We start from the raw sequence: 27500 nt of genomic DNA, 5'->3' as shown, positions 1-27500 counted from the left end.
GGACGTAAATCGCGGTCCGCAGAAACGTCCGCGGGGCTACGTTTCCACAATGAGCCCGGGTTGTCAATTTCAGTATGAGGTGGTTCAGAATATTAATATATTTATCCTCGTTTTATCTGACTCCAATTATAAAACATAGATAAGATTATTTTGTTTCTTTTAATATTACTTTAGATTATGATTGAATATTCTCTTCAGTTCGTTATTGTACATTAATCTCGTTTATTTGGATTCCTATAAAATCCTGAGTCTTGTACCTGCCGAGTATACAATCTCTTAAACACAAGCATGTCAGTCTTTGTCATTAAACAGAGGCGATTTAACCACTATTTTAAAAAGGCAGAACTCTACTTACTCCGTTTAGAATATGTGTTGACTGGACCCCATAGATCTGCTATCTACTAAATCAAGACAAACTATTTCGTCATACCATGATCATTACTATAGAGTTAAGCAGACCAACTTACTTAAACTATTAGTGACTTTGAGTAATCACCATATGATTTAAATAATATTATAAGTTTAGAGGTGAAGGCCTACCCACATTTAGGTTGGTCTCAACAATACTTTGTTGTTCTAGATAGAAAATCCATTATTGGCCTTTTACAGTCTAAGTAGGGTGACGCAGTGGCGCAGTAGGTTGTGCTTTAGAGTAGTGCTGGTTCGAGCCTCTGCGTTTCTGTGTGGAGTTTGCCTGTTCTCCCTGCGTTCGCATGGGTTTTCTCCGGGTGCTCCGGTTTCCCCCACAGTCCAAAGACATGCGTTACAGGTGAATTAGGTATGCTAAATTGTCCATAGTGTATGAGTGTGTGTGTGTGTGGATGTTTCCCAGAGATGGATTGCGGCTGGAAGGGAATCCCCTGCGTAACAACGTGCTGGAGAAGTTGGTGGTTCATTCCGCTGTGGCGACCCCGGATTAATAAAGGGACTAAGCCGAAAATGAATGAATGAATGAATGAATTACAGCCTAAGTATACTAATGCCAACGTGTTAGTTGCTCTAAGAACATCATATAGCGTGCCACACTGCTCTGTCTACCGTGTTTTAGTCTGTTACTGACCAGGGGTCAGTTCTTCGTACGTGGATTACTCGGTTAGCTGGATTTGGTTATTGACGATTTGAGACTATTCAGGATCGTTTCGTTCTTCAAAGCTCATCTGGGAGTTGTTGTCATAGCAACAGTTCTGGCAGCTTAAACCTGCTCAGGAGAAGGTTTTTTCCATGTAAACAGGATTAGATCGAGTCATTTCAAGCAAAAGTAATACTGAAAGTATGTACAGAATTGTGATACTTTCTGACAGTAGTAACCTATAGATTATATACACTTGGGAAAAAAGTAAAATAGTTTAAAGTTTATATATAACATTTAGAATTTCTAATAATTAATAATATTTAATATTAAATGAGATATATATATATATATATATATATATATATATATATATATATATATATATATATAATGAATAAATCTTAGTAGATAAAAGTACCAAAACGAGGTGGCTCTCCCCAAGGGGATCAAAGAGACATTTATTAATATGGATTTTTTTAGATAAAAATTAATGCATACTATTTAAAGGTACCTATCCACCTTTATTAAAATTTCTGTAAGACAATAGACATGCACAATATTAAATATTTTTTTTCAAACGGAACAATCATGGCTTTTTGACGGCTTTTGTTTTGACGGCTAATATGACGGTGATTTGATGCCTTGCCAAAGTTGCAGACGTCTTTACCAATATCAAAATGCTTTTTAATGCAAAATAATTTCATTTCCTTACGCCGATTAAGAAATTAAAATAGGCCTGGGCTACTATAGCAAAGAAAATCAGATTTAAAATGTAAAACTAAATAAATTGCTAAATACTCTCGACACATGAAACTGTAAAGCCTGCAGCCCACAAATAACATGAAAAGCTATTGCGTATCTACTTTTTGTCATTTTGCTCACATGAATAATTGAATATTAATCAGATGATGTCATTACACTGCTGTGCCATCAGCCAATCGTTGCATTGCTAATCATGATTTCCATGATCGAAAGATACAAAGAACGGAGAACGGACCCTTGTACAGGAGCTTGTTGTGTTATGGATTTACGAAATCTACTAGAGATAATAACAGGAACTCTGTTTGAATAATTCAAAACATAGCAATGCAATAGTCAGTGTAATATGCCAATTCATTCAGTCAATTCATAAACGATCAATACAAGACATCAAATTATCAAAGATAAATCCAAGATCAAAAGATGCATGCCTGACTTCAAAATATACAAATCATGGAGCATAAAGCTCCACTCTACAGGCTGATCTGGGTATAGAATTGCGCCGAACATTCTGAAACTTTCTCTGTAGTCAAACCGAGAATCTCCTCGAGGAAAGGGGTGTGTTGAATAGCAAAAGCCATTTGCATTTAGTGGAAGAGTTTCTGCCTATAGGCATTTGAATAGAAGCCCTCAGGTAAAGGCACACCCTTCGCAGTGGTTCAAAAGATACCTGAAGTTTTATATCTATTGTTTTAAATATGTCTATTTCTGAGGGAATGAGACCATTGTACCAGTCACACCGAGACATTTCAAATAATATCTTGCATGATAGATAAAGTCACCTGGATCTATGCATTCAGACTTTGAAATGACTATTCTGCGTGAGTACAGTATGTAGAGAGTGTGAGTGAACTGGGGGGTTGCAGGGATGCTTTAAATGTAAAAGAAGGAAAGGAGAGGAGCTGGTTTTCCCGCATTCCCATCTGGTGGGTTTTGGAGCCGATTGTCTCTGTGTTTTTAGCTCTTATTAGATTTGTCAAAGACATCAAAGTATTTGTGGTATCTCAAATCTTACAACATTATACCTTTTAATTTGACACTTTATGGTTTCATCAATTTTATTGTAGTGTTTATTAGTTTACACTTTAATAATTTAGTTTTTTAACCTTTTTTCTTTTTTATTCCTCTAAAACTTAAAAATACATTAAAGCATACATTATAAAATATAAATATATATATATACATTTTTTTTCTTTAATAGTTTTTTGTTTAATAAAATAGTTTTTAGGTTTCATATGCTTTTTTTATATTCTTTATTTTTAAATACTTTTGCTCATAATTTTTCTTTTATGTGTTTAATATATTAAATTATTTTCTATTATATTTTTATATATAAAAATGCATTAAATCATACATGACATTTTGGTAATTTTAACAGTTGTTTTTGGTTATTAAAATGTATTTAAATTGGAATATTTCATACATTTTTTATATTTTAATTTTAAAAAATTTCTGAATTTTTTCATGTATATTGTATATTTTTTTACTGTTATATTGTTATATATTTAATATGAAAAAACTAAATCATGAAATTATACATGATTTTTTTGTTTTAATTTTTTTTGTTTATTAAAAATGTAAATCGTAGTATTTTATACACCTTTTATATTATTTTAATTTTAAATATTTTTTTCATAATTTTTTGCATGTATTTTGTATATTTATTTTACTGTTATATTGCTATGTATGTGACTGTGGCTCAGTGGTTAGCACAATCGCAAAAAGAAAGTCGCTGGTTTGAGTCTCGGCTGGGTCGGTTGACATTTCTGTGTAGAGTTTGCATGTTCTCCCCGTGATGGCATGGGTTTCCTCCGGGTTCTCCGGTTTCCCCCACAGTCCAAACAGATGCTCTATAGGGAAATTGATTAATTAAATTTGCTGTAGTGTATGGGTGGGTGTGTGTGTGTGTGTGTGAGTGGGAATGAGTGTGTATGGGTGTTTCCCAATACTGGGTTGCAGCTAGAAGGGCATTCGCTGTATAAACCATGCTCAAATAGTTGGTGGTTCATTTCACTGTGGCGACCTCTGATACATAAAGGGACAAAGCCGAAGGAAAGTTTTTATATATTTAATATGACATAGGTGACGCAGTGGCGCAGTAGGTAGTGCTGTCGCCTCACAGCAAGATGGTTGCTGGTTCGAGCCTCGGCTGGGTCAGTTAGCATTTCTGTGTGGAGTGTGCATGTTCTCACTGCGTTCACATGGGTTTCCTCCGCATGGAAGGGCATTCGCTGCGTAAAACATATGCTGGATAAGTTGGTGGTTCATTCCGCTGTGGCGACCCCTGATTAATAAAAGGACTAAGTCGAAATGAATGAATGAATGAATGAATGAATGTATAACATGACATAGAGTTACGTGCTGTCTTCTCTTTCTCCCCCTAGCTGCAGACTCTGGGAGTGAATCCGGAGAGCATCAGCTTCAGCTGCCTCACTATGGAGTCTGACCGCTTCATCTGCATCCGAGAAAAAGTGGGCGAGCAAAACCAGGTAACTATAATCGATATGTGTGACCCGAGCAACCCGATCCGCCGGCCCATCACTGCAGACAGCGCCATCATGAACCCGGCCAGCAAAGTTATCGCGCTCAAAGGTACCACGCTCGGATGATGCTTAACATTTACTAATGTGCTTCTGAATAATGCTAACTCTGTCTTTAACCACTAAACTGCTCTCACTCTGCGCTGGTTGAAGATGGTGAGTTTATTAGACCATACTGAATGATGCATGTCATTAGCAATGTTTCCATCCACCTAGGGTTGTAACGGTATGAATTTTTTACGGTATGATAATCGTCTAAAACAGTGGTTCTCAAACTTTTTTCACCAAGTACCACCTTAGAAAAAAATCGTCTCTCCAAGTACCACCTTACGACGCTATTTTTTAACCAGTATTAAAAATAGCGTTGTGGGCCTAATTAAGCAGCTACATGTGTGCACAGTTTAAAAACGATGCAGATTAATTCCTATTATTAAGAATATGTATTATTGTCAGTCACTTTAAACATTTTAAATAGTCTGAACATTAAATGTGCTTGCAGGTAAAAAAAACAAAAAAACATTTTAGTTAAAATGTGCTTTTAAAGGTTCATAAAAAATGGCGCTGTTCTTAAAAAGTAAAAAGAAAACTGCTGCACTTAAATTTGAAGTATTCATAATAGCCTATTCATCAAAAGCTGGAAATGTTGCTTGGACCTCATAAATATAGGCTATATGTCATATTCATACACTTTTAGACAAATCTTGAAATGTTAAATGTACATATGACAGGGTTCATACAGGCACAGCCTAATGAAAATCAATTCCAGCACCTATTTTTTTTTCAAGACTGACATGCTATGTATTGAAGACCTGAAATGTATTCTCAGCAACCCATAAAACATTGCATAGGAATAGATACACATAAAAACCATTAATAATAATAATATTTATTAATCATATATTAATAATATAATAAACCTGCACTTAATGCTTGTGAAATCTTTTTTGTACTCAAGGAAAAATACTATTACACTGCTAAAATAACACAAATTTTAGTAAATAATACTAATATTAGGTAAAAGTACAAATTACTCTTTTAAAAAGTACTAGTTGGTTACTTTTGAAAAAAAAAATCAGATTTTCCTTATGAAATCACTTTTTTTAAGTGGAAACCTGATTGAATGGTTTAATTGCTTAAATCTCAAAGCTACATGTATAGAAATTTGCACTTACAAAGGAAGTATGGTCGATTTTTCCTTTCATGACAATTAATCTTTTTCAATAGCACTGGCAAAACTACCACATAAACTTTAAGGCCATAGAGACACTTTTTGCCCATTTTTAAACAATATTTTCAAGCTTTAAAAGGTTTAATTAAAGTATATGGTAAAAATATTTAAATTTAGCCTTTTATTTACATATTTTACACTATTTTTCTTTACAATATGGCAAATTTGTTTCTTAAATAGCTGTACATCACATGTAGATTTTATTTTACACTTGATCTTAATCTAAAATACAAAAAAAAAATAATACAAGTACACTGTCAGTAAAAAAAAAAAATAAATGACTTCATTTTACTTGAAGTATTTGAAATATGACAACACTACATTTATCAAAGCAGTGCTTTAAGAGCCTTATTGTTAATTTTGATAAATAAACAATACGTAACAACGAATTGTTTTGACCTGTTATGCTTTAAGACAGATCAGAATACAGCTAAATGTATAAATCACACAAATACCTCATCCAGAAACATTTCCAGCATAATTCTTTTGTCGTAAAGAAATAAGTCCCCCTTTGCTAAAAGTAAGTTTCACTTCACAACACAGCCAAATAAGAAGACCATTTGCATTTTCATCGACCATGCATCAATCTAATTCTAAATATTTGATAACTTTGAATACTTTTGACTAAATTTAGTCAAGGAGCAAAGATAAATAATGTCTACTTTAATAGTGGAGAGATCGCGATTGTATTCTATCTGAGCACACAGGCGATCATGAGAGGACTTGCAGTTCATTTGAAAAAAAAGCCTATTTAGGAGCTAGCATATCTGTTTTAGTGATTTGCGTACATGAATGCGCTCTCTCGTGTTAAAATAAAGCACTCGCCACATTTGCAGAAATGAGTTATTGCGCAATACCTCCATTCCCGCGCCGCCATTCAGAATGTATTTAGAGGAGTGACAGGTCAGAGGCGAGTCGACTGGCTGTTGGAGAGCGAAACGTGTATGTAGATCATCAAAAAGGCAGGAAATATGTCCGCGGTTTAATTACTCTGCTAGACATCTCTATAGTGAAAACATCCGAGAAGCATTATTCCAACAAAACATTTGTTTTTAAGTTGTTTTCTCTGTCTCTGCAACACAGAAAGCCTTTGTCCCGCCCTTACGTTTCACGCGACTATTAAAGGTCGACTGTGATTGGCTACTTTTCATGTCAGTCAAATCACCCTTCAGAATCAATTCTTAAACTTCGGAAACTGATTTTCAGCAGCTTATGACACAATGCACTAAAATAAACATTCTAAGCACAGCGCTGTGATCGTACGCTTCACCAAGCAGACAATGCTGATCACATCGATGTTATATTACGCATCAAAGGATTAAAAGTGTTAATTGTTTCTTTCATTATTTGGCGATTCCTCCGCGTACCACTAGGAGGAAGCCCGCGTACCACTAGTGGTACGCGTACCACAGTTTGCGAACCACTGGTCTAAAACAATACCACGGTTTGACGGTTTCGCGGTATACGGTATTAAATAGTAATTCTCATAGCAAAGACCCTGAAAAGAATAAGAACACGTTTTCTGACTGAACAAAGGTTTTATTTCAACAAACTTTTGAAAGAACCATTTTAATAGAACTATAGAAGTCTTTTATAAAAATAAACTGAAAAATCTCCCATTTTAATAAATTAAATTAGAAGGAATAAACAAGCAAGGTCTTTTAAGATTAGACAAAAATAAACTTAAACTGTCCTTCCTTATAAGCAGGATAAATGGGAGACCAAAAGTGCAATACCAAGTTTATGGCTGTAAACATGTATTTAAAGCGTTGTTTTTTTCAGTCTAGGTTGTGATGAAGAAATGTAAGCATGTTGAGATTTTCAGCACTTAATCTTGACCGCTGAGGTGAGAGAATGTGTCCACTTGTACAATGAACAAATAAAAAAATAAGAAAATAATAAATAATGTGTCAAAGTCCAAATAAACATGGTGCAAATCCTCAGTAAAAAATAGATATAAATATTTACTATACTATAAATAGTTACATAACTAAACTAGATTCAATATGGAACATCCTTAGGTTTTATGTGCCAGCATGGATATGGTTGTCTGTGGATATGGATTTGGATATGGTTGTCTGCAATGCAGACAAACAGCTGCACCTTCATTTGTGTCTTTTGAAAACAGCAAGAGCAGCAGTTCGTCTTTGCTGTGTCACTGTTTTGTCATGTTTCTGTGCTGCTGTGCATGCAAAAGTACTTAGTATGAGAATTATTTCATGCAAAACTTTTTTTTTTTTTGCGTTTTATTTAGCCGCGCAGAAATGTATGCCTATCTCTCATTCCGTGTTGTTCAAAAAGCTCAGTGTTGGTCCACAAACAAAAGTGAAACCTATGCTTATTGGTTGTGATATAGCGAGTTTGAACCAATCTGGGCATGGAGGAGGGACAATGCATCAATGTATCATGTCTGGTTTGTCCGGAGACACAGTGACGAGCGTTTCTTTGTCAAATCAGCGTGGTCAAATTTTGATGACGTAACCGCACTGATTCCGGAGCCTCTGAAAGTCCGAGAAGCTGAGATTCTCTTCTTTATGCCAATCTTTGAATTGTAGGAATCGGATCAGCGGATCAAAAGTTATTAAAAATTTAAGAGCAATACTTATTTTTAGCCGCGGGCGGCTGTCTCGGTCTTTAAGGGTTAAAACCGTTGATATGCAATTGTTCATGGTATGATAATCGTGCACGTTCAAATCGTGGTAGACCGTCATACCGGTATATTGTTACAACCCTACATCCACCCATTTTCATGCACATTTTTGAATATGCTTAATTTTGAAAATGTGGTAAAAGTATTCAAGCACACACAACTGAGTAACATAAACTTTTTAGCTGATGAAAAAAAAATGTTTTAACTAACATCGCATTGCATTTCGTCTTTTTTCTGAGGCACAACTCATTTAATAGAGAAGAAAACACACCATCGTGGCAAATCCCAACGCCTAAACTACATTTCTCTGGCTTATATTTGCTCCAGATTATCTGGAAGTGAGGATTTTGTTCTCTTTGACTCATTGGATGGAAACGCTGCTTTATTTTCAAATGTTTTATGAGATATTGCAGCTTTGCGAATTAGTTTAAAGAGCTCATATTATGGGTTTTTGAAAATGCCCTTCTATGTAGTGTGTAACACAGCTCTAAGTGAAGTGAAGTATCCAGCTAAGACTTAAGAAGAAGAAGAAGAATCTGTAAGTGTACAGTGTTTAAAACTGTTGATTCAACTATAAAAGAGTCGACTCATAGTGCTTCAAACAAGTCGTCTTGATAACGAGTCATTATGTGTTTCGCCATGACGTATTCACACAAGTAGTTGCACGCACAAACCTGGGAGATTTGAAACCTGTGGCCCCGCCCTCTAACACAGAAAAAAAGCCACACACACACACACACACACACACACACACACACACACACACACACACACTTATTGAGAACATATAAATAATAAAAAAAAGTTAAAAGCGATTCCTTATAACCACACACAAACACAAAAAATGTGTCAAAATGTTTGTAAATCTAGAATTTAATTATTTAAAAACTGTTAATAATGTATAATGAGCAAAATTCAAAGTGTTTTGAAACAAACGATGGCTGACCTGCCAAACTGACAGCAAACTGTACAAAACATCACTTCATTTTAGTCGTGGTGTACCCTCGTTAATGTCTGCTTCCAAGACGTTAGAAACAAATGTTTGCCTTGTCACAGGTGAATTAAACTTTAGTGACAAGGCAGCAGTGGCTCAATCGGGCCAGTAACGATCCTGTCTACTGTCCCAAGCATCTCACAAGCTGGCTCCAGGCCATCGGTCAGTCCTTATTGTTGAGCCCTGTCAAGGTACGAAGAACAGACCCCAGGTGAAAAACCTAGGACTAGTTAGCAAAATGGCTAATAATATCTAGCAAAATTTCCCCAAAATGCAAAACAACTGCACATTTTTTTGCCCAAAAATATACTAAAGTCATCAAATAGACAGGAATAAATGACTAAACAACATGTGAACTCTATTTGATTAGTAGTGTATTTTTAGACTTCTATTAGATTTACATTGACTACTCAAATTTAGCCTTGTTTTACCCAATACATCTGTTAAACGTATTGCTTGGTGGTTAGTCTCAGTTCTTAATTTGTAAATTGCAAGGTCTTGGAACAGATCGGGGTAACGGATCCGGCATGTTACCAGAGAAGGGAGAAGTAAAGCGGACGAAAGTGAAGAGGGTTGGGGAGTCGCGGAAGAAAGCGAAGAGCGGGCGTGTGAGGAGGGGGATCGATAAAATGAGATGCCGGATCAGATTTCAGAGGTGGCGGATCCAGTTCTGGCACAAATTAAGTCCTGGTTAGTCTAAATATTAGCATTTTAAAAAGTAGTTTACTTTAATGACAAGTAGGGGTGGGTATCGTTCCACAATGCTCGATACCGATACCCTGAATTCGATGCCGGTTCAGAACAATACTTTTTTCGACACTTTTATTTTAAGAAATATATTTTAACAAGATTATATAACACATAATCTCAGAGGAACTTTGGTTTTATATTTTCAGGATGTTTGCGACTCTTTTCACAGCAGGCTCGTCTCTAAGACCAATAAACAAAGGAACAAAAGCACAAAATGAACAAAGTGTAGTTAACACAATATATTAGTGCAAACCGTTTTAATAAAGTTCAAGCAGTTTTTAGTCAATTAATTTTAAGTATTTTTAAGGATCTTCTTGCAGTTAAACAATGCAAAAATGCTTTAAAGTGTAGTGTACGCATTACAGCCTCACATTCGACAAGCTTTGAGCGAGTGTGCGTAACTACAATAAACTTTTGATTTTCAATACGGCCTTGCCGCAGTCAATCACCAGCATTTGATCCGGGCAGGTTAAGGATGCCGCAGGTTTTCTAGCTCACTGACGTTGACAAGAAGATACCCTTGGGTATCGAAATTTGGTACCAAACGAAAATGATTTTTTCGATACTCAATAGTATTGAGATGCTTCGGTCGGTGCTTAAAAAGTATCGAACTCGATACCCAGCCCTAATTACAAGTACTTGATATTCGCAATCAGATTACAAATAGGCCTGTCACAATATCTATTTTTTTGTTGTACGATATATTGCACCAAAAATATTGCAATAAAAGATATTATTGTCATTTTAAGACATTTTTATGCTCATTATATAATCGGAGAAGAATCAGAATGTGAAAACGCATATACTAAATAAATAATACTAATAAAAGTTACCACAAAGTGCAAGGTAAAGAGGAACAGAGGCTGCGATATCTGCTAGCAGATCTGTTTTCAGCTGTCAGACATCCACATGAAACTATACTATAGTAAATTATAGTAAATACTGCAGTGTTTTTCAACCACACAGAGATAGAGATAGAAATGTTGCACAATCAGCTAAAGTGTTGCTAGAGTTGGTTTTATGTATGGGTGATTATATATTGCATCATATTGCATTGAGGTCACGTCCATGTGTTGTATGAGAAGTCGATTGATTGATTATTGTGACAGGCCTAATGAGAAATATGATTTATTTTAGATTTTAAATTACTATAGATTGCATTTAGTTCTTAACTACTCAGCTCTGTCTGTCTCATATGAATGCAGGTGTCCGTGTCTTATATATTAATGGCAGAATAAATATTATTTCTGACATCTGCATGATCGATGTGTGTTTGCATCTTCATAATCACGAACGTCATTTTACTGGCATCGGAGTGTGAAATACGCGTTTTTTTTTTTTTTTGTATTCCTGTTTGTCCAGCTTTATCGATCCTCTCTTGATATTTTTAACACATCCTGGTTCACGAACTCATCTGACATTCAGTGCTTTATCATAAAAGATGATCCATCTGTCGTCTAGCAGATCATGTGATCAGATCAGAGTTGTGGCATGCTCATTTTATTTGTTTGTGTGCGTGTTATTTCATTGTGAACAAAAGCTTTGTTTTTTTTTTAACTCAATGATTAAATAACATTTTATTAAATGGAAAAATTTAAATGTTGAGAAATTTTTGAAAAAGAAAAACAAAAATTACAGGAGAATAATTCTGACTTCAGCTGTGTATATACACTCACCGGCCACTTTATTAGGTACACCTTACTAGTACCAGGTTGGACCACTTTTGCCTTTAGAACTGCCTCAATACTTAGTGGAATAGATTCAGCGAGGTTCTGGAAATATTCCTCAGAGATTTGCTCCATACTGACATGATAGCATCACACAGTTAATGCAGATTTGTCGGCTGCACATCCATGATGCTAATCTCCCGTTCCACCACATCCCAAAGGTGCTCTATTGGATTGAGCTCTGGTGACTGTGGAGGCCATTTGAGTACAGTGAACTCATTGTCATGTTCAAGAAACCAGTCTGAGATGATTTACCCTTTATGACATGGTATGTTATCCTGCTGGAAGTAGCCATCAGAAGATGGAGACACTGTGCTCATAAAGGGATGGACATGGTCAGCAACAATACTCAGGTAGGCTGTGGCGTTGACACCATGCTCAATTGGTACTAATGGGCCCAAAGTGTGTCAAGAAAATCTCCGCCACACCATTACACCACCACCAGCAGCCTGAACCATTGAAACAAGGCAGGATGGATTCATGCTTTCATGTTGTTGATGCCGAATTCTGACCCGACCATCCAAGTGTGTCAGCAGAAATGGAGACTCATCAGAGCAGGCAACGTTTCTCCAATCTTCTATTGTCCAGTTTTGGTGAGTCTGTGTGAATTGTAGCCTCAGTTTCCTGTTCTTAGCTGACAGGAGCGGCACCCGGTGTGGTCTTCTGCTGCTGTAGCCCATCTGCCTCAAGGTTGGAGGTGTTGTGTGTTCAGAGATGCTCTTCTGCAGATCTCGGTTGTAACGAGTGCTCATTTGAGTTACTGTTGCCTTTCTATCAGCTTGAACCAGTCTGGCCATTCTCCTCTGTCCTCAGCAAGGCATTTGCACCCACAGAACTGCCGCTCACTGGATATTTCATCTTTTTCAGACCGTTCTCTGTAAACCCTAGAGATGGTAGTGCGTGAAAAGCCCAGTAGATCAGCAGTTTCTGAAATACTAAGATCAGCCTGTCTGACACCAACAACCATGCCACGTTCAAAGTCACTTAAATCCCCTTTCTTCCCCATAATGATGCTCTGTTTGAACTGCAGCAGATCTGCTTGACCATGTCTACATGCCTAAATGCATTGAGCTGCTGCCATGTGATTGGCTGATTAGAAACTTGCGTAAACGAGCAGTTGGGCAGGTGTACCTAATAAAGTGGCCGGTGAGAGTATATATGCATTTGCTTCATGTAAAAACTGCTAAGGTTAATATTATTAGCCCTCTTTTTTTGCTATTTACAAAACAACAAACTTAACATAGTGCCGGGATGAGCCTGTGTTATTAATTTAATCACTTTTTAATGGAGGATAAAATATAATGCTGTGCCTGATCAATCAGAATCGAGTATTCCAGAGAATCATGTAATAAATGTAAAAGATATATACATCTGCTTTATTCGAGTATTGAGTGAGTGCGTGTGTGTGTTGTGTGTGCACAGCGGCACGAACGCTCCAGATCTTCAACATGGAGATGAAGAGTAAAGTGAAGGCTCACACCATGACGGAGGAGGTGCTGTTCTGGAAGTGGATCTCTGTGAACAGCATCGCTCTGGTCACTGATACAGCCGTCTTTCACTGGAGTATGGAAGGAGAATCACAGCCTGTTAAGATGTTTGATCGACACGCCAGTTTGGCCGGATGCCAGATCATCAACTACAGGACAGACCAGCAGCACCGCTGGCTCCTGCTCATCGGCATCTCAGCACAGGTAAGATAATTTGTGTTGTGTTGTGTGTTTTGTTATGCGTTTTATTTTGTTTTGTTTATTGTTTTTCAATTTTAGTATAATTATTATTTAGTTCTATTATTAGATTTTATTATAATAAATGTATTATTATTATTAATTTATTATAATGATTGTTTTTTTATTCTGGACGGCACGATTGCTTCACAGCAAGAAGGTCACTGATTTGAGCCCCGGCTGGGTCAGTTGGCATTTCTGTGTGGAGTTTGCATGTTCTCCCTGTGTTGGCATGGGTTTCCTCCGGGTGCTCTGGTTTTCCCCACAGTCCAAACACATGCGCTATAGGGGAATTGAAGAAGCTAAATTGGCCGTAGTGTATGAGTGTTTCCTAGTGATGGGTTGCAGCTGGAAGGGCATCCGCTGTGTAAAACATATCCTGGATAAGTTGGCGGTTCATTCCGCTGTGGCAACCCCTGATTAATAAAGAAAAAAGGAATGAATGAATAAATAAATGTTTTTACTTCTAGTATAATTATGCATAATGTTATTATTTATTAATATTGTTATTATTTTAATGTTTTATTATACTATTATTATTATTATTTTGTTATTTTTTATTATAATTATTGTTTTTATGTTAATATTATTATGAATGATATTGTTCATTAATATTGTTATTATTTTTTATTATATTATTATTATTTATAAATACTATTGTTATTATTATTTTTACTATATTATTATTATTATTATTTATGATAATTATTTTTTATTTAAATATTATGAATAATACTATTTATCAATATTAGTAAGATTTTATTGTTTTTATTATATTATTATTATTTATAAATACTATTGTTATTATTATTTTTACTATATTATTATTATTATTATTTATGATAATTATTTTTTATTTAAATATTATGAATAATACTATTTATCAATATTAGTAAGATTTTATTGTTTTTATTATATTATTACTATTATTTATTATTATTATTTATTATTACTATTGTTGCTGCTTTTAATCTATTATTATTGTATTGTGATTATTTATTGTAATTATTGTTTTTATTCTAATATTATGAATCATATTATTATTAATCAGTATTGACAGGCCCGGCGCTACGGGGGGCAAAGGGTGGCATTGCCCCCTCAGACAGAGTTTGTGCCCCCCCAGTTTTTATAAAGGATTGTTCACTCAAACTGAAAATTCTTTCTGTCATTAATTATTAACACTCCCGTCCTTCCAACCTTCAGAACACACATTTAAATATTTTAAAATATATGACATAGCAATTAAATTATGAAAATGGTGAGGTTAAAGCTAGTCCTATAGTCCAGAGATCCGGTCCCCGCGTCAGGTCTGGTGCGCCCGTAAATAGCCTTTAAAACGCGCACACGCGTTATTAATATTATTATTATTATTATTATTATTATTAATATTATTACAATTAAGCTAAAATTGACAAAACGCAGAACCCTTTGAATGTTTGCTTTCATTTTGCTGAAAAGTGCACTTTTACAGTTGCGTAGAGAAACATCCCATTATGCAACTGCAGTCAAGGTATAACACATAATAAATGCATTTTGCGTTTAAAGATGATCGGCCTGCGAAGTCAAGTTTGCAGTGTTATAAATGGAATAGGTATAGTGCTTAAGTGGATTTACCGCGGATCAACCGAGAAATCTCGTGCGCTGCAGGTAGGCAGAATGATAATCTTTTACAAATATGTAATTTAGGCTATACTGCTATTTGCTCATGCAAAATTAAACAACATAAAATATATTGTAGATCTGTTTTAAGAGCTAAAATACAACATATCGAGTTTGTTTTGACTAATCTCATGGCCCTAAAATGAAAATAACCTGAAAACAAGCTATTAAAAAAGGCCTAATAAATAAAATAATTAATAAATAAAATGACGGGTAGGCCTAGAAACTATGGTACATATGGTTTATGATGGTTTACAATATCACGAAAAAAGCACATTTATAATAGCCTTAGACAAATCTTTGTTTTTACATTTAAAATGATGAAAAAAAAGTTATATAGCATATAAAAATTTAACCAATTTTCACGGTAATAACTGTGAATTTTTGTATCTTTTTTAGGTATTTTTCTGGCTACACTAATGCCTTAAAATGTAACTAAGTAATTGTTTTGAATGACATTAGATTGTCACATTTAGCTTTTCCCCAACACTGATGTTGGTTGTGAAGCGTGATGACTCGGTTAAGCTGATTTCACTATATTTATTTACCGGTTAAATGAATAGTCTGATCGTGGGTCAGCTTGCATGTGTGGGCATAATTTGACGTCTTTACCTAAAACTTTAAACATTCATAGGGCTGTTATTTGAAATAAAACGGAAATAAGGAGAATAACATATGATTTAAAGCACTCGTTTGGCACTGAAGCCGTCATCCGTCTGCATTAATAAGCGGTATGCATTACCATCGTTAATAAAATTCGTAATAGCGAAACTGCGTATTGTTATTACTATTAAAACGTAGCCTATATTACTGCCTTAGGTCAGTAACTTAGGCAGTAATGCAAAGTAATAATAAATGCGAATAAATAGCCTAAATGAAAGAAACAAGAGACCAAAATCAGTCACCAGGTCTAGTGCCCCCCTATGGATTTAAAGTGCCCCCTCAGTTTTGACTTCCTGGCGCCGGGCCTGAGTATTGATATTATTTTGTTTTTATTAGATTATTATTATTAATTAATATTATTGTTTTTTTTATTCTATTATTATTTTTTATTATTTTTTATTTTAATATTATTATAAATAACATTATTATTTATTACTATTGTTATTATTTTTGTTCTTTCTTTGTATTTTTTAATAATCCTAGTAGTCTTTTACTTATTTGTGTATATGTTTATAATTTTTTTAATGAGTATATGCATGTATGGTATGTATATATGTATTAATCATTCAAATGAGAGATGTATGAGTGTGGAAATGTGTGCATGTGTGTCACACATTCTCTCTCACACATACATTCACACACTGAGACTGACAGACCCGCGCATTTGCCTCTAAATTTCCCAAATTAGATTGTTTGCTTTTGATTTTAATTGTCTGAGCAAAATGGCCAGACTGACATGTTATTCAGTGTTATAATAGTTTCAACAAGTTGTTTGTCTCATTTCATATACTTCTTGTCCTGTTTATTTATTTATTTTTTAAATATAATGTAAAAATGGTTTCTGTGTTTGTGTGTGTTTGTGCGTGTGTGTGTGCGTGCGTGCGTGCGTGTGTGCGCTCCTGCAGCAAAATCGTGTGGTTGGCGCGATGCAGTTGTTCTCGGTGGAGCGTAAGGTTTCTCAGCCCATCGAGGGTCACGCTGCTGCATTTGGACTTTATAAACTGGAAGGAAACGCAAACACTTCAACACTCTTCTGCTTTGCTGTCAGAGGACAAGCTGGAGGAAAGGTGATTTCACATGGGATTAAACACACACACACACACACACACACACACACACACACACACACACACATACTAGCATAGGCGTAAATCACAGGGAGGACATACAGGACATGCCCCCCTCCCCCCCAGAAAATTAAAAATAACACTTTCTGTTGTGAATAAAATATATGTGTGCCTAAAATAATTGTGTAAGTAGAAAAAAACAAATGCAAAAAACGCATTCAGAAACAGTTCAGTTTCCCCTTCCCATTCTTCACAGTAATTTTGCCCACTACCTGCATTCCCAGTTGATCTCACCTACTCTACATACACAAGTCGGGTGTGCGGCTGCGCCTCAATTTATGCTGAGCTCCTGTAAATAGGGTATTTTATTCACTTTAAATAAAGCCGATCTCTTTAATGTAGTTGATGCAGACTCATTCATAAATTAGTTGCTGCAAAAGTGCAAAATACCGATGTAATTTTCAATGAATCTGCTATATTAGTGATTAAAATATGACTTTAGTTAACATTAGCATGTTTACAATAGCTTGTTGCATAGTGCACAACAACTAACACACAAAATACATTTCCCTTGTGTTGTTTAATTTGTGATATAATGTTAACTTAACATTAACGGCCACAGTTAGCATATTGTTTAGCTGTGCATTTACTAAATCAGCACTGTATTATATGTGTTGTGTTCCGTTTAAAAATTGTTGATGAGAGATGTTATATTCATTGTCCCCTCTTACTGTTAAATGAAATGTACACCCATGCACACTAGGGCTGCACAATATATGATTTCAGCATCGGTATCGTAATGTGCACATTTGCAATAGTCTCATCACAGGATCTGCAGTGTTGAGTTTATATGTTGGGATTATAGTTGAGCAGGAGCCATAGTCCAAAAAACGTGAGCAGAATAGAGTTCAAGTTTATCATCTGCCTGTGTTGTTAAAACCTGTGACTGGAAGACATTGTACCAGATGTAACTTTGTTCGTTCATTCATTCATTCATTCATTTTCCTCTGGCTTAGTCCCTTATTTGTCAGGGGTCACCACAGCGGCAGTGGCGGTTCTAGCTTAAATCGCACCCTTGGCAAACCACCCCATATATGCCCAACAGTGTATAAAATATAGACAAAACTAGAATCGGGGTCATAAAAAAAGTAAATAAATATTTATTATAATATTTATTATAATAAAAAAAAAATATATATATATATATATATATATATATATATATATATATATATATATATATATATATATATATATATATTAGAATATTTATTATAATAAAATATTATAATTAAGATTATTATTATTATTATTATTATTATTATTATACAATTACTATTCTAAATAAATAACAGAAATCAATCCTAAATGTAAATGCAAAACAATGTAAAAACAAAACTGGAGCCATATGCTAAGAATATTCTGCAAAAAAATACTAATTATTTCTTTTAAAAATGTTTTATAAAACTATCTGTTCATCTTAGACCCGACTCAAGGCTGAGAGTCTGGCCTCCCTGACTCATTATCCCTCCTTTCTGCTTTATAGTAAAAAGATCATCAAATTATTATATAAACTTCAGTTTTGTCAACTTGTAAAACTCGCTGTGTCGACACCTCGTGTCATAAAAGTAATACAAAAGGCTGTTGCTCTTGTTTTGCAGCGCATGAGTGGCGCATATTTTATCGACGTGCATGTAAACAATCAGGATTCACATGATTCATACTGTGTGCTTAAGGTGCGGTTGTTGCTAGGTCGGTAATGGTTCCGTCCTGAAGTTACGAGAATTATTGATATTATGATTAAATTAACCAGTAAATTGTATTTTATTAACGTCTACCTTCACCCCAACCCTAAACCCAACCGTCACAATACTGTAAAAATATGAATTATTGTTGTACTGTGTCATAAAAAAATGATGCTATATTAATGTGCATATCGCACTTCCGGCCGGCCTCATATCCGATCTAGACGTTACCTTAAGGTGTGCTGGAATGGTTTTCTGCGCGCATGCATCAGTTTGCTTTCAGCAACGTTGTTTCATTTGCACATAAAGAAAAACAAACTTGTTCATGCAAAAGATGACAAATGTAAATGCCCCCTGTCTTTACTCAGGCATTACCACTCTAAGTTAAGACACTTGCATAAAGTAAGTCCAATCTCAAAGCTTACTAGGACATAGATGATGTTTACTGGGGAACTTGTTGGTTTTTTTGCACCGACTCGCCATGCCACCCCAGCAAGATGCTGCCCTGGGCAATCGCCCATATTGCCAATGCCTAAATCTGCCACTGCACAGCGGAATGAACTGCCAACTACTCAACATATGTTTTGCACAGTGGATGCCCTTCCAGCCGCAACCCAGTACTGGGAAACACCCATACACTCTTGAATTCACTCATACACTACGGCCAGTTTAGTTAATTCAATTCCCCTATAGCGCATGTGTTTGGACTCGCACCCCCAGGAAACCCACGCCAACACAGTGGAGGACATGCAAACTCCACACTGAAATGCCAACTGGACCAGCCGAGACTTGAACCAGCGACCTTCTTGGTGTGGCAGTGCTGAACACTGAGCCACCGTGCCCCCCTGTCCCATTAACAGAATGTTTATTGTGAAAGTGCTGAGCCTGATCTAAGCCAGGCTGGGTTTGTTAGGTTTGGTTAACTCAGGGTTTGTTGTTGTGTGTTTTTGTTCTGCAGCTGCACATCATTGAAGTCGGTCAGCCGCAGGCTGGAAACCAGCCGTTCACTAAGAAAGCAGTGGATGTGTTTTTCCCTCCGGAAGCGCAGACGGACTTCCCTGTGGCCATGCAGGTTCAACTTTACGCAAAAATATTCCTTAATGATAGACTACACATGCAGAATGACGACTAGGGCCGCACAGTGCTGAAAAACACTGATATTGGGTTTTTTTTGGCAAATTTTTAGGGGCTGCATGCACGATTTTGGGAAAAAATTATATTTTGTTTTTCTGCAATACAATGTAATCAGCCCTATTGTAATATTTGAATTATTACCAAAGAAAATGGAGAAGATTTAAATAAATTAAGACACATTTCTAATTATAATAGTTTTATTAACTCATTTCTAATCACTGATTTCTTTTATCTTTTCCATGATGACAGCACATAATATTTGTCTAGATATTCATCAAGACACTTCTATACAGCTTAAAGTGACATTTAAAGGCTTCACTAGGTTAATTAGGGTAAAGTTGGGTTATTAGGCAAGTTATTGTATAACAGTGGTTTGTTCTGGAGACTATAGAAAAAGAAATATTGCTTAAGGGGGCTAATAATATTGACATTAAAATGGTTTTTTAAAAAAATGTAAATTTTATTCTAGCCAAAATAATACAAAAAATACTTTTTTTCAGAAGAAAAAATATTATAGGAAATACTGTGAAAAAAATCTGAATCTGAATTCTGAAAAATATTTCACAGAAAATAAAAATTCAAAGGAAGGTGAATAATTCTGACTTCAACAAGTGTATATACACTCACCGGTCACTTTATTAGGTACACCTGTCCGACTGCTCGTTAATGCAAATTTCTAATCAGCCAATCAAATGGCAGCAACTCAAAGCATTTAGGCATGTAGACATGATCAAGACGATCTGCTGCAGTTCAAAGCGAGCATCAGAATGAGGAAGAAAGGGGAGTTAAGTGACTTTGAACGTGGCATGGTTGTTGGTGTCAGACGGGCTAGTTTCACACACAGTTATCTCTAGTGTTTACAGAGAATGGTCTGAAGAAGAAAAAATATCCAGTGAGTGGCAGTTCTGTGTCTGCAAATGTCTTGTTGATGCCAGAGGTCAGAGGAGAATGGCCAGACTGGTTCCAGCTGATAGAAAGGCAACAGTAATTTAAATAAGCACTCGATACAACCGAGCTCTGCAGAAGAGCATCTCTGAACACACAACACGGCCAACCTTGAGGCGGATGGGCTACAGCAGCAGAAGACCACACCGGGTGCCGCTCCTGTCAGCTAAGAACAGGAAACTGAGGCTACAATTCACACAGGCTCACCAAAACTGGACAATAGAAGATTGGAGAAACGTTGCCTGCTCTGATGAGTCTCCATTTCTGCTCACACATTCAGATGCAGAATTTGGCATCAGCAACATGAAAGCATGGATCATCCTGCCTTGAACCAATGGTTCAGGCTAGTCGTGGTGGTGGTGTAATGGTATAATGGTGATATTTTCTTGGCACACTTTGGGCCCATTAGTACCAATTGAACATCGTGTCAACGCCACAGCCTACCTGCGTATTGTTCTGACCATGTCCATCCCTTTATGAGCACAGTGTCTTCATCTTCTGATGGCTACTTCCAGCAGGATAACACACCATGTCATGAAGCGTGAATCATCTCAGACTGGTTTCTTGAACATGACAATGAGTTCACTGTACTCAAATGGCCTCCACAGTCACCAGAGCTCAATCCAATATGTGGTGGGGATGTGGTGAAACAAGAGATTGGCATCATGAATGTGCAGCCGACAAATCTGCAGCAACTGCGTGATGCTATCATGTCAATATGGAGCAAAATCTTTGAGGAATATGTTCAGTACCTTGATGAATCTCTGCCATGAAGGATTTTTTAGGGCAAAGGGGGCACAACCAGGTACTAGTAAGGTGTGCCTAATAAAGTGGCCGGTGAGTGTTTGTTTGTGTATGTATAAACTGAAAGAAAAATGATTCTAGAACAGATATAACAAATATGTTGTAACAAATAATAAATATTAAATCTTAATGTGCAGCTCTAATAACAACCATATTACTCTCACCGTGTTTGTTTCTCAGATCGGTACTAAGCATGGCGTGATCTACCTCATCACTAAATACGGCTACTTTCACATGTATGATCTGGAGTCTGGAGTGTGTATTTACATGAACCGCATCAGCGCTGAGACCATATTCGTCACAGCTCCTCATGAGAGCACTTCCGGGGTCATCGGGGTCAACAAGAAGGGGCAGGTACACACACTCAGACTAACACACACTCATGCATAAACACTCTCTCTTACACATACACTTGCAGACTAACACACACTCAGACCAACACAAACGTGTGCATACTCATCTCACACACATTTACAAAGTAGACACACACACACAAACTTAGATGCACTCACACATACACGCACACACATTCACACAGAAGTACACATACACATAGAGACTAACACATGTATTCTCAAACACATACAATACACACACACACACACACACACACACATTTATACAATACAGACTCACACAAACACACAGACTAACACAAACTCACACATTTATATAGCACATGCTCTCATACAGTAGGTGTAAGATACAAAGAGACACACACAAACACATGAATACACACACATTTTTACGGTACACACTCGCTCATTCATTAGTTCATACACAGAGGCTAACATACACTCATGCATTCTCACACACACACACTTATACACTCTCTCACAGACAAACACACTTATGTATACACAACTTGTACACAGACTAATACACAGTAACGCACACACACACAGTCACTGAGACAAACACACACACAGACTAACATGTTCGTCTATTTACACACTCACACACACATACACAGTCACTAAGACAAACACACTCAGACCAACACACATTCATGCATTTACATACACACAAACACACACACATTTATACAATACTGACTAACATTTCCTCACACATGCATACATAAATACACACAAATATACACACACATAAGCAAAGACTACACACACACACACACAAACATGCACTCATGCATTCAAACACATACACATTTTTGTCTGTACACACACATACACTCATACATTCAAACACATTTATGTCTACACACACACACACACACACACACACACACACACACACACACACACACACACACACACACACACACAGGCACACAAACACCCACTCATTTATTTAATACAGTGGTGTCCATGGATTGTTTTGGCTTGTTTTCTCTCTGCTTATGTTTCACTAATGTGTGTGTGTGTGTGTTTTCAGGTGCTGTCGGTGTGTGTGGAGGAGGAGAACATAGTGAATTACGTGACAAATGTCCTCCAGAATGCTGATCTGGCGCTGCGCATGGCGTTACGCAGTGATTTACCCGGAGCAGAGGAGCTGCTGACGCACAAGTTTAACACACTCTTCTCTCAGGGCAGCTACACTGAGGCAGCCAAAGTGGCTGCGTCGGCTCCAAAGGTACACACACACAGATTTCGAAGCCGAATGACACTGATTCAGACTTATGCACAAAACTATGATAAATCAGCATTTCCATCCAATGAGTCAAAGAAAACAGAATCAATACTTCCTGATAAACAGTTTCATCTTTGAATCTTAGCTAGTGACAGCCAGTGAATCCACTTTGTGTGTGTGTGTGTGTGTCTGCTTAGGGTGTTTTGTTTGTGTTCGTGTCTGTTCAGGGTGCTTTGTTTTTCTCACACACACACACACACACACATACACACACACACACACACACACACACACACACACACACACACACACACACACACACACACACACACACACACACACACACACACACACACACACACACACACACTCTCAAGTATTTTTACATTATATTAAAAAAAAAACAATTATATGAAATGAGACAAAACATCTTGTTGAAACTATTATAACACTGAATTACATTTTTGTCTGGCCATTTGGTTCAGAAAATTTAAAATAAAATACTATTATAACAAAAATACATAATAATAATAATAATAATAATAATAATAGAATAAAAACAACAACAGCAACAACATCAGTATTAATAAATAATAATAATAATAATAATAATAATAATAATAATAGAACAAAAATACAAAAATAAAATAGGATTAAAAATAATATTAAATAATGATATAACAAAACATTAAATAATAACAATATTAATAAATAAAAATATTATTCATAATATTATTAAAATAAAAACAATAATTATAATAAATTAATAATAAAAACAATAGTATTAATAAATATCAATAACAATTATGATAATAATAATAATAATAAAAATAATAACAATAATAATAATAATATATAATAAAAACATCAGAATAATAACAATATTAATAAAATATATTATTATTCATAATTATATTAGAATTAAAAACATTCATTCATTCATTTTCGGCTTAGACCCGTTATCAACCTGGAGTCGCCAAAGCTGAATGAACCGCCAACTTATCCAGCATATGTTTTATGCAGTGGATGCGTCTGTTTAGGGTGTTTTGTTTGTGTGTGTGTCTGCTCAGGGTGTTTTGTTTGTGTGCGTGTCTGCTCAGGGTGTTTTGTTTGTGTGCGTGTGTCTGTTTAGGGTGTTTTGTTTGTGTGCGTGTCTGCTCAGGGTGTTTTGTTTGTGTGTGTGTCTGTTCAGGGTGTTTTGTTTGTGTGTGTGTCTGCTCAGGATGTTTTGTTTGTGTTTGTCTGTTCAGGGTGTTTTGCGGACAGCAGAAACGCTCCGCAGGTTCCAGGCGGTGCCGGCTCAGGGTGTACAGGCGTCTCCTCTGCTGCAGTATTTCGGGGTTCTGCTGGACCGAGGGCAGCTCAATCAGCTGGAGTCAGTGGAGCTCTGCAGGCCGGTTCTGCTACAGGGACGCACACCTCTGCTGGAGAAGTGGCTCAAGGCTGAGAAGGTGAACACTTCAGGTCTTCTGCTGACCTACAGTGCATCCTGAAAGTATTGATAGCGCTTCCCTTTTTCCACATTTGTTTGTTACAGCGTTATTGCAAAATGGGTTAAATAATTGATTTCCTCAACATTCTACACACAATCCCCCATAATGACAATGTGGAAAAAGAGTTTCTGAAATTGTTGCAAATTTATTACAAATAAAAAGCTGAAAAATCAGATATCAGTATTTACAGCCTTTGCTCAATAGTTTGTTGATGCACCTTTGGCAGCGATTACAGCCTCAAGTCTTTTTGAATATGATGCCACAATCTTGCCACACCTGTCTTCGGGAATTTTTGCTCATTCGTCTTCGCAGTACCTCTCAAGCTCTATCAGGTTGGATAGGAAGCGATGGTGTACAGCCATTTTCAGATCTCTCCAAAGATGTTCAATAGGTTTTATGTCTGGGCTCTGGCTCGGCCAGTCAAGGACAGGGACTGAAGGAGTTGTTGTGAAGACACTCTATTTATATTTTGGCGGTGTGTTTGGGTCATTGTCCTAGTAAGTGTAATTTAATTAAATATTAATAATAATTCCTTACATTTATATAGCATTTTCTGGGCACTCAGAGCGCTTTACACAATAGGGGGGGAATCTCCTCATCCACCACCAGTGTGCAGCATGGGAGCTGCTTTGCCATATGGTGAATGCAGTAAGAGACTGTCATCATCAATAACGTTACCTGATTAGCACAAAAGTTCAGAACATACAAAAACAGAAAAAAAACTTAATATTACCTATGAAATGTTCTGCCTTTGTGCTTTGTTTTCTTTGTTTGCTCGTTACTACACCCGTAGACAGCGCTAAAGTCCCGCATCTTCATGTAGTAACACTTGTCTTGAATAGTGCGGTTGAATGACATTTGTCCTGGGAGCACTGTACCAATGTGGCGGAGCTATTGACGCATGCTCAGGGTCCCTATGCGATATATAGTGTACATATCTATGCCAATAGACAACAACAGGGTAGGCGACATCTAATGTATATATCTATGTGGAAAGGCGGCTTAAAGACTTTTGCACAGTTCTGTATGTGTATGTATTTATATCAGTCTCTTGTGGGATAACCTTTTAGTTATTCTGAGATCAGGGATAATGGAAAAGAAAAGTTGTGCTAACTATGAGCATTTATAAATAGTAGTTAATGTAAATAAAGTTGTGCATTAATTATTATTGTTTTTAAAGTTTAACTTGGCAAGTGTTTTATATACAACCATCATATATATCTCATATTTCATATATATCTGTCCTGTTGTTGATGTTTTCCCATGATGCCGTGCAGCTGGAGTGTTCAGAAGAGTTGGGTGATCTGGTGAAGGCGGCTGACATCAATCTGGCCCTCAGTGTTTACCTGCGAGCCAACGTTCCTGCTAAGGTCATCCAGTGCTTCGCCGAAACCGCTCAGTTCCAGAAGATCATCCTCTATTCAAAGAAGGTACTAGAAGGAGGAAAATGAATGCACACCTGAGGAGTATCATTCACTACCCTCTCACTGTGCATTTTATTCTAATAAATCTAATCTTGAGCTTATGCACAGCCATCAGGATTTGTCTGACAGACGTGTGCTGTTGTTTGTGTAGATGGGTTATTCTCCAGACTGGGTTACTTTATTAAGGAGTGTGATGAGGACCGGTCCTGATCAGGGCCTTCAGTTTGCTCAGATGCTGGTTCAGGATGAGGAGCCGCTGGTGAACATCAGCCAGGTAAATCTACACATTCACCTGCAGGACACATCACACAATGTGACAAAGTGGAGCTTTGTCCCTGCTGAGTGAGCAGCACACAGCTCAAACAAATACATGCGCACACACACGCATAGCATACACACACACCCATTCATCATCATCGCGACTTACCTGTTATCCTGCTGTTGGCAATGTGTGTGCACACACAGATCCGATAGCTCCTAGACATTCTTCCATAACGTATCTTCCACAGCATAACTCCATTACCGGTCTTACACACACATACATACATTATTTTGTCCTGTTTGTTGTCCGTGTCGATCGTCTGTTTGTTTGTTTGTAGAGTCTTTCTGTTTGCCTGTTGTGTTGGCCAACCAGAGCAGGCGGTGGCACCCGCTTATGATGTCATCGCCGGACGCGACAACACAACATGGCGTGAATGGGTGAAACCATTGTAGTGCGTCTGATAGGGGGAAAATATGTGTTTAATAACAAAGTGTTGGAGACAATTAAATATAGAGATTAAGTGTGTAAGTGTTTTGGGGAATATTTATTAGTGTTATTTATATGACAAATTATGTATTGAGTGTTTACATTTGAAAATGGAAGTACTTGTACTTAATACTTACCTAAAGTGGTAGGACCCAAAAAAAGGCGGGAGTTTGGCCTATATAAGCAGCGGCCAAACCCCAAGACCAGTCGCTTGTTAACCAAGTCTGTAAGAGCGTTACAGTGGTACCTCGAGCAAAACCCCTCCGTTTGTATATTGTGGATACTTATTTTAGTTTGTATATATATTTTTTCATCTTTATTTTTCTGTTTTGTTATTACTTTGTTACTTTGGATTTTTGGTATTTGGACACTTTTGTGTATATATATTCTTCACTGTGGACTGTTTCACCTGCCAGCACTGTAAATAAAACGCTGTGCACTGGAGTGCTATCGAGTACACCATCATTTTTTTGTGTGGTCCCCGAACCCAGTTTTCCCCACCAAAGCGAGCTGAGGCCTGCTCTGTCACATTTAATATTTTCAAGTAATGCCAGATATGGATGTAAAAAAAAATTATATATATATGTATAGAAATATAAACATATAGCATATGTTCATATTTTTCCTATCATTCAAAATGCAAAATTATCAGGGGTACATACTGGATACTGTTATGTTTATCTCTGCAATCATTTTTAATCTTTATCATGCATATATATATATATATATATATATATATATATATATATATATATATATATATATATATATATATATATATATA

The 27500-nt window shown here is 36.4% G+C and overlaps 1 protein-coding gene across 4 annotated transcripts in view; it reads left to right on the top strand.

Moving 5' to 3' along the window:
• The window catches only part of cltcl1 (clathrin, heavy chain-like 1), a 110868-nt gene that overhangs the window by 24156 nt on the left and 59212 nt on the right, over positions 1 to 27500 (top strand). For all 4 annotated transcript variants that reach the window (XR_012384033.1, XM_073910008.1, XM_073910007.1 and 1 more), the window contains exons 2-10: positions 4216 to 4423; positions 13143 to 13411; positions 16672 to 16833; positions 19537 to 19650; positions 21642 to 21815; positions 22857 to 23054; positions 24302 to 24502; positions 25822 to 25974; positions 26120 to 26242. Coding sequence is in view for 3 of the 4 variants with exons in the window: in XM_073910008.1 (XP_073766109.1) it covers positions 4216 to 4423; positions 13143 to 13411; positions 16672 to 16833; positions 19537 to 19650; positions 21642 to 21815; positions 22857 to 23054; positions 24302 to 24502; positions 25822 to 25974; positions 26120 to 26242 (1602 nt within the window). In the remaining variant the exon portion in view is untranslated. The remainder of the gene's footprint in view (positions 1 to 4215; positions 4424 to 13142; positions 13412 to 16671; positions 16834 to 19536; positions 19651 to 21641; positions 21816 to 22856; positions 23055 to 24301; positions 24503 to 25821; positions 25975 to 26119; positions 26243 to 27500) is intronic.

This window comes from Danio rerio, chromosome 8, assembly GCF_049306965.1.
Source record: "Danio rerio strain Tuebingen ecotype United States chromosome 8, GRCz12tu, whole genome shotgun sequence".
Taxonomy (NCBI): domain Eukaryota; kingdom Metazoa; phylum Chordata; class Actinopteri; order Cypriniformes; family Danionidae; genus Danio; species Danio rerio.
This window is presented reverse-complemented; position numbering and strand designations above follow the sequence as displayed.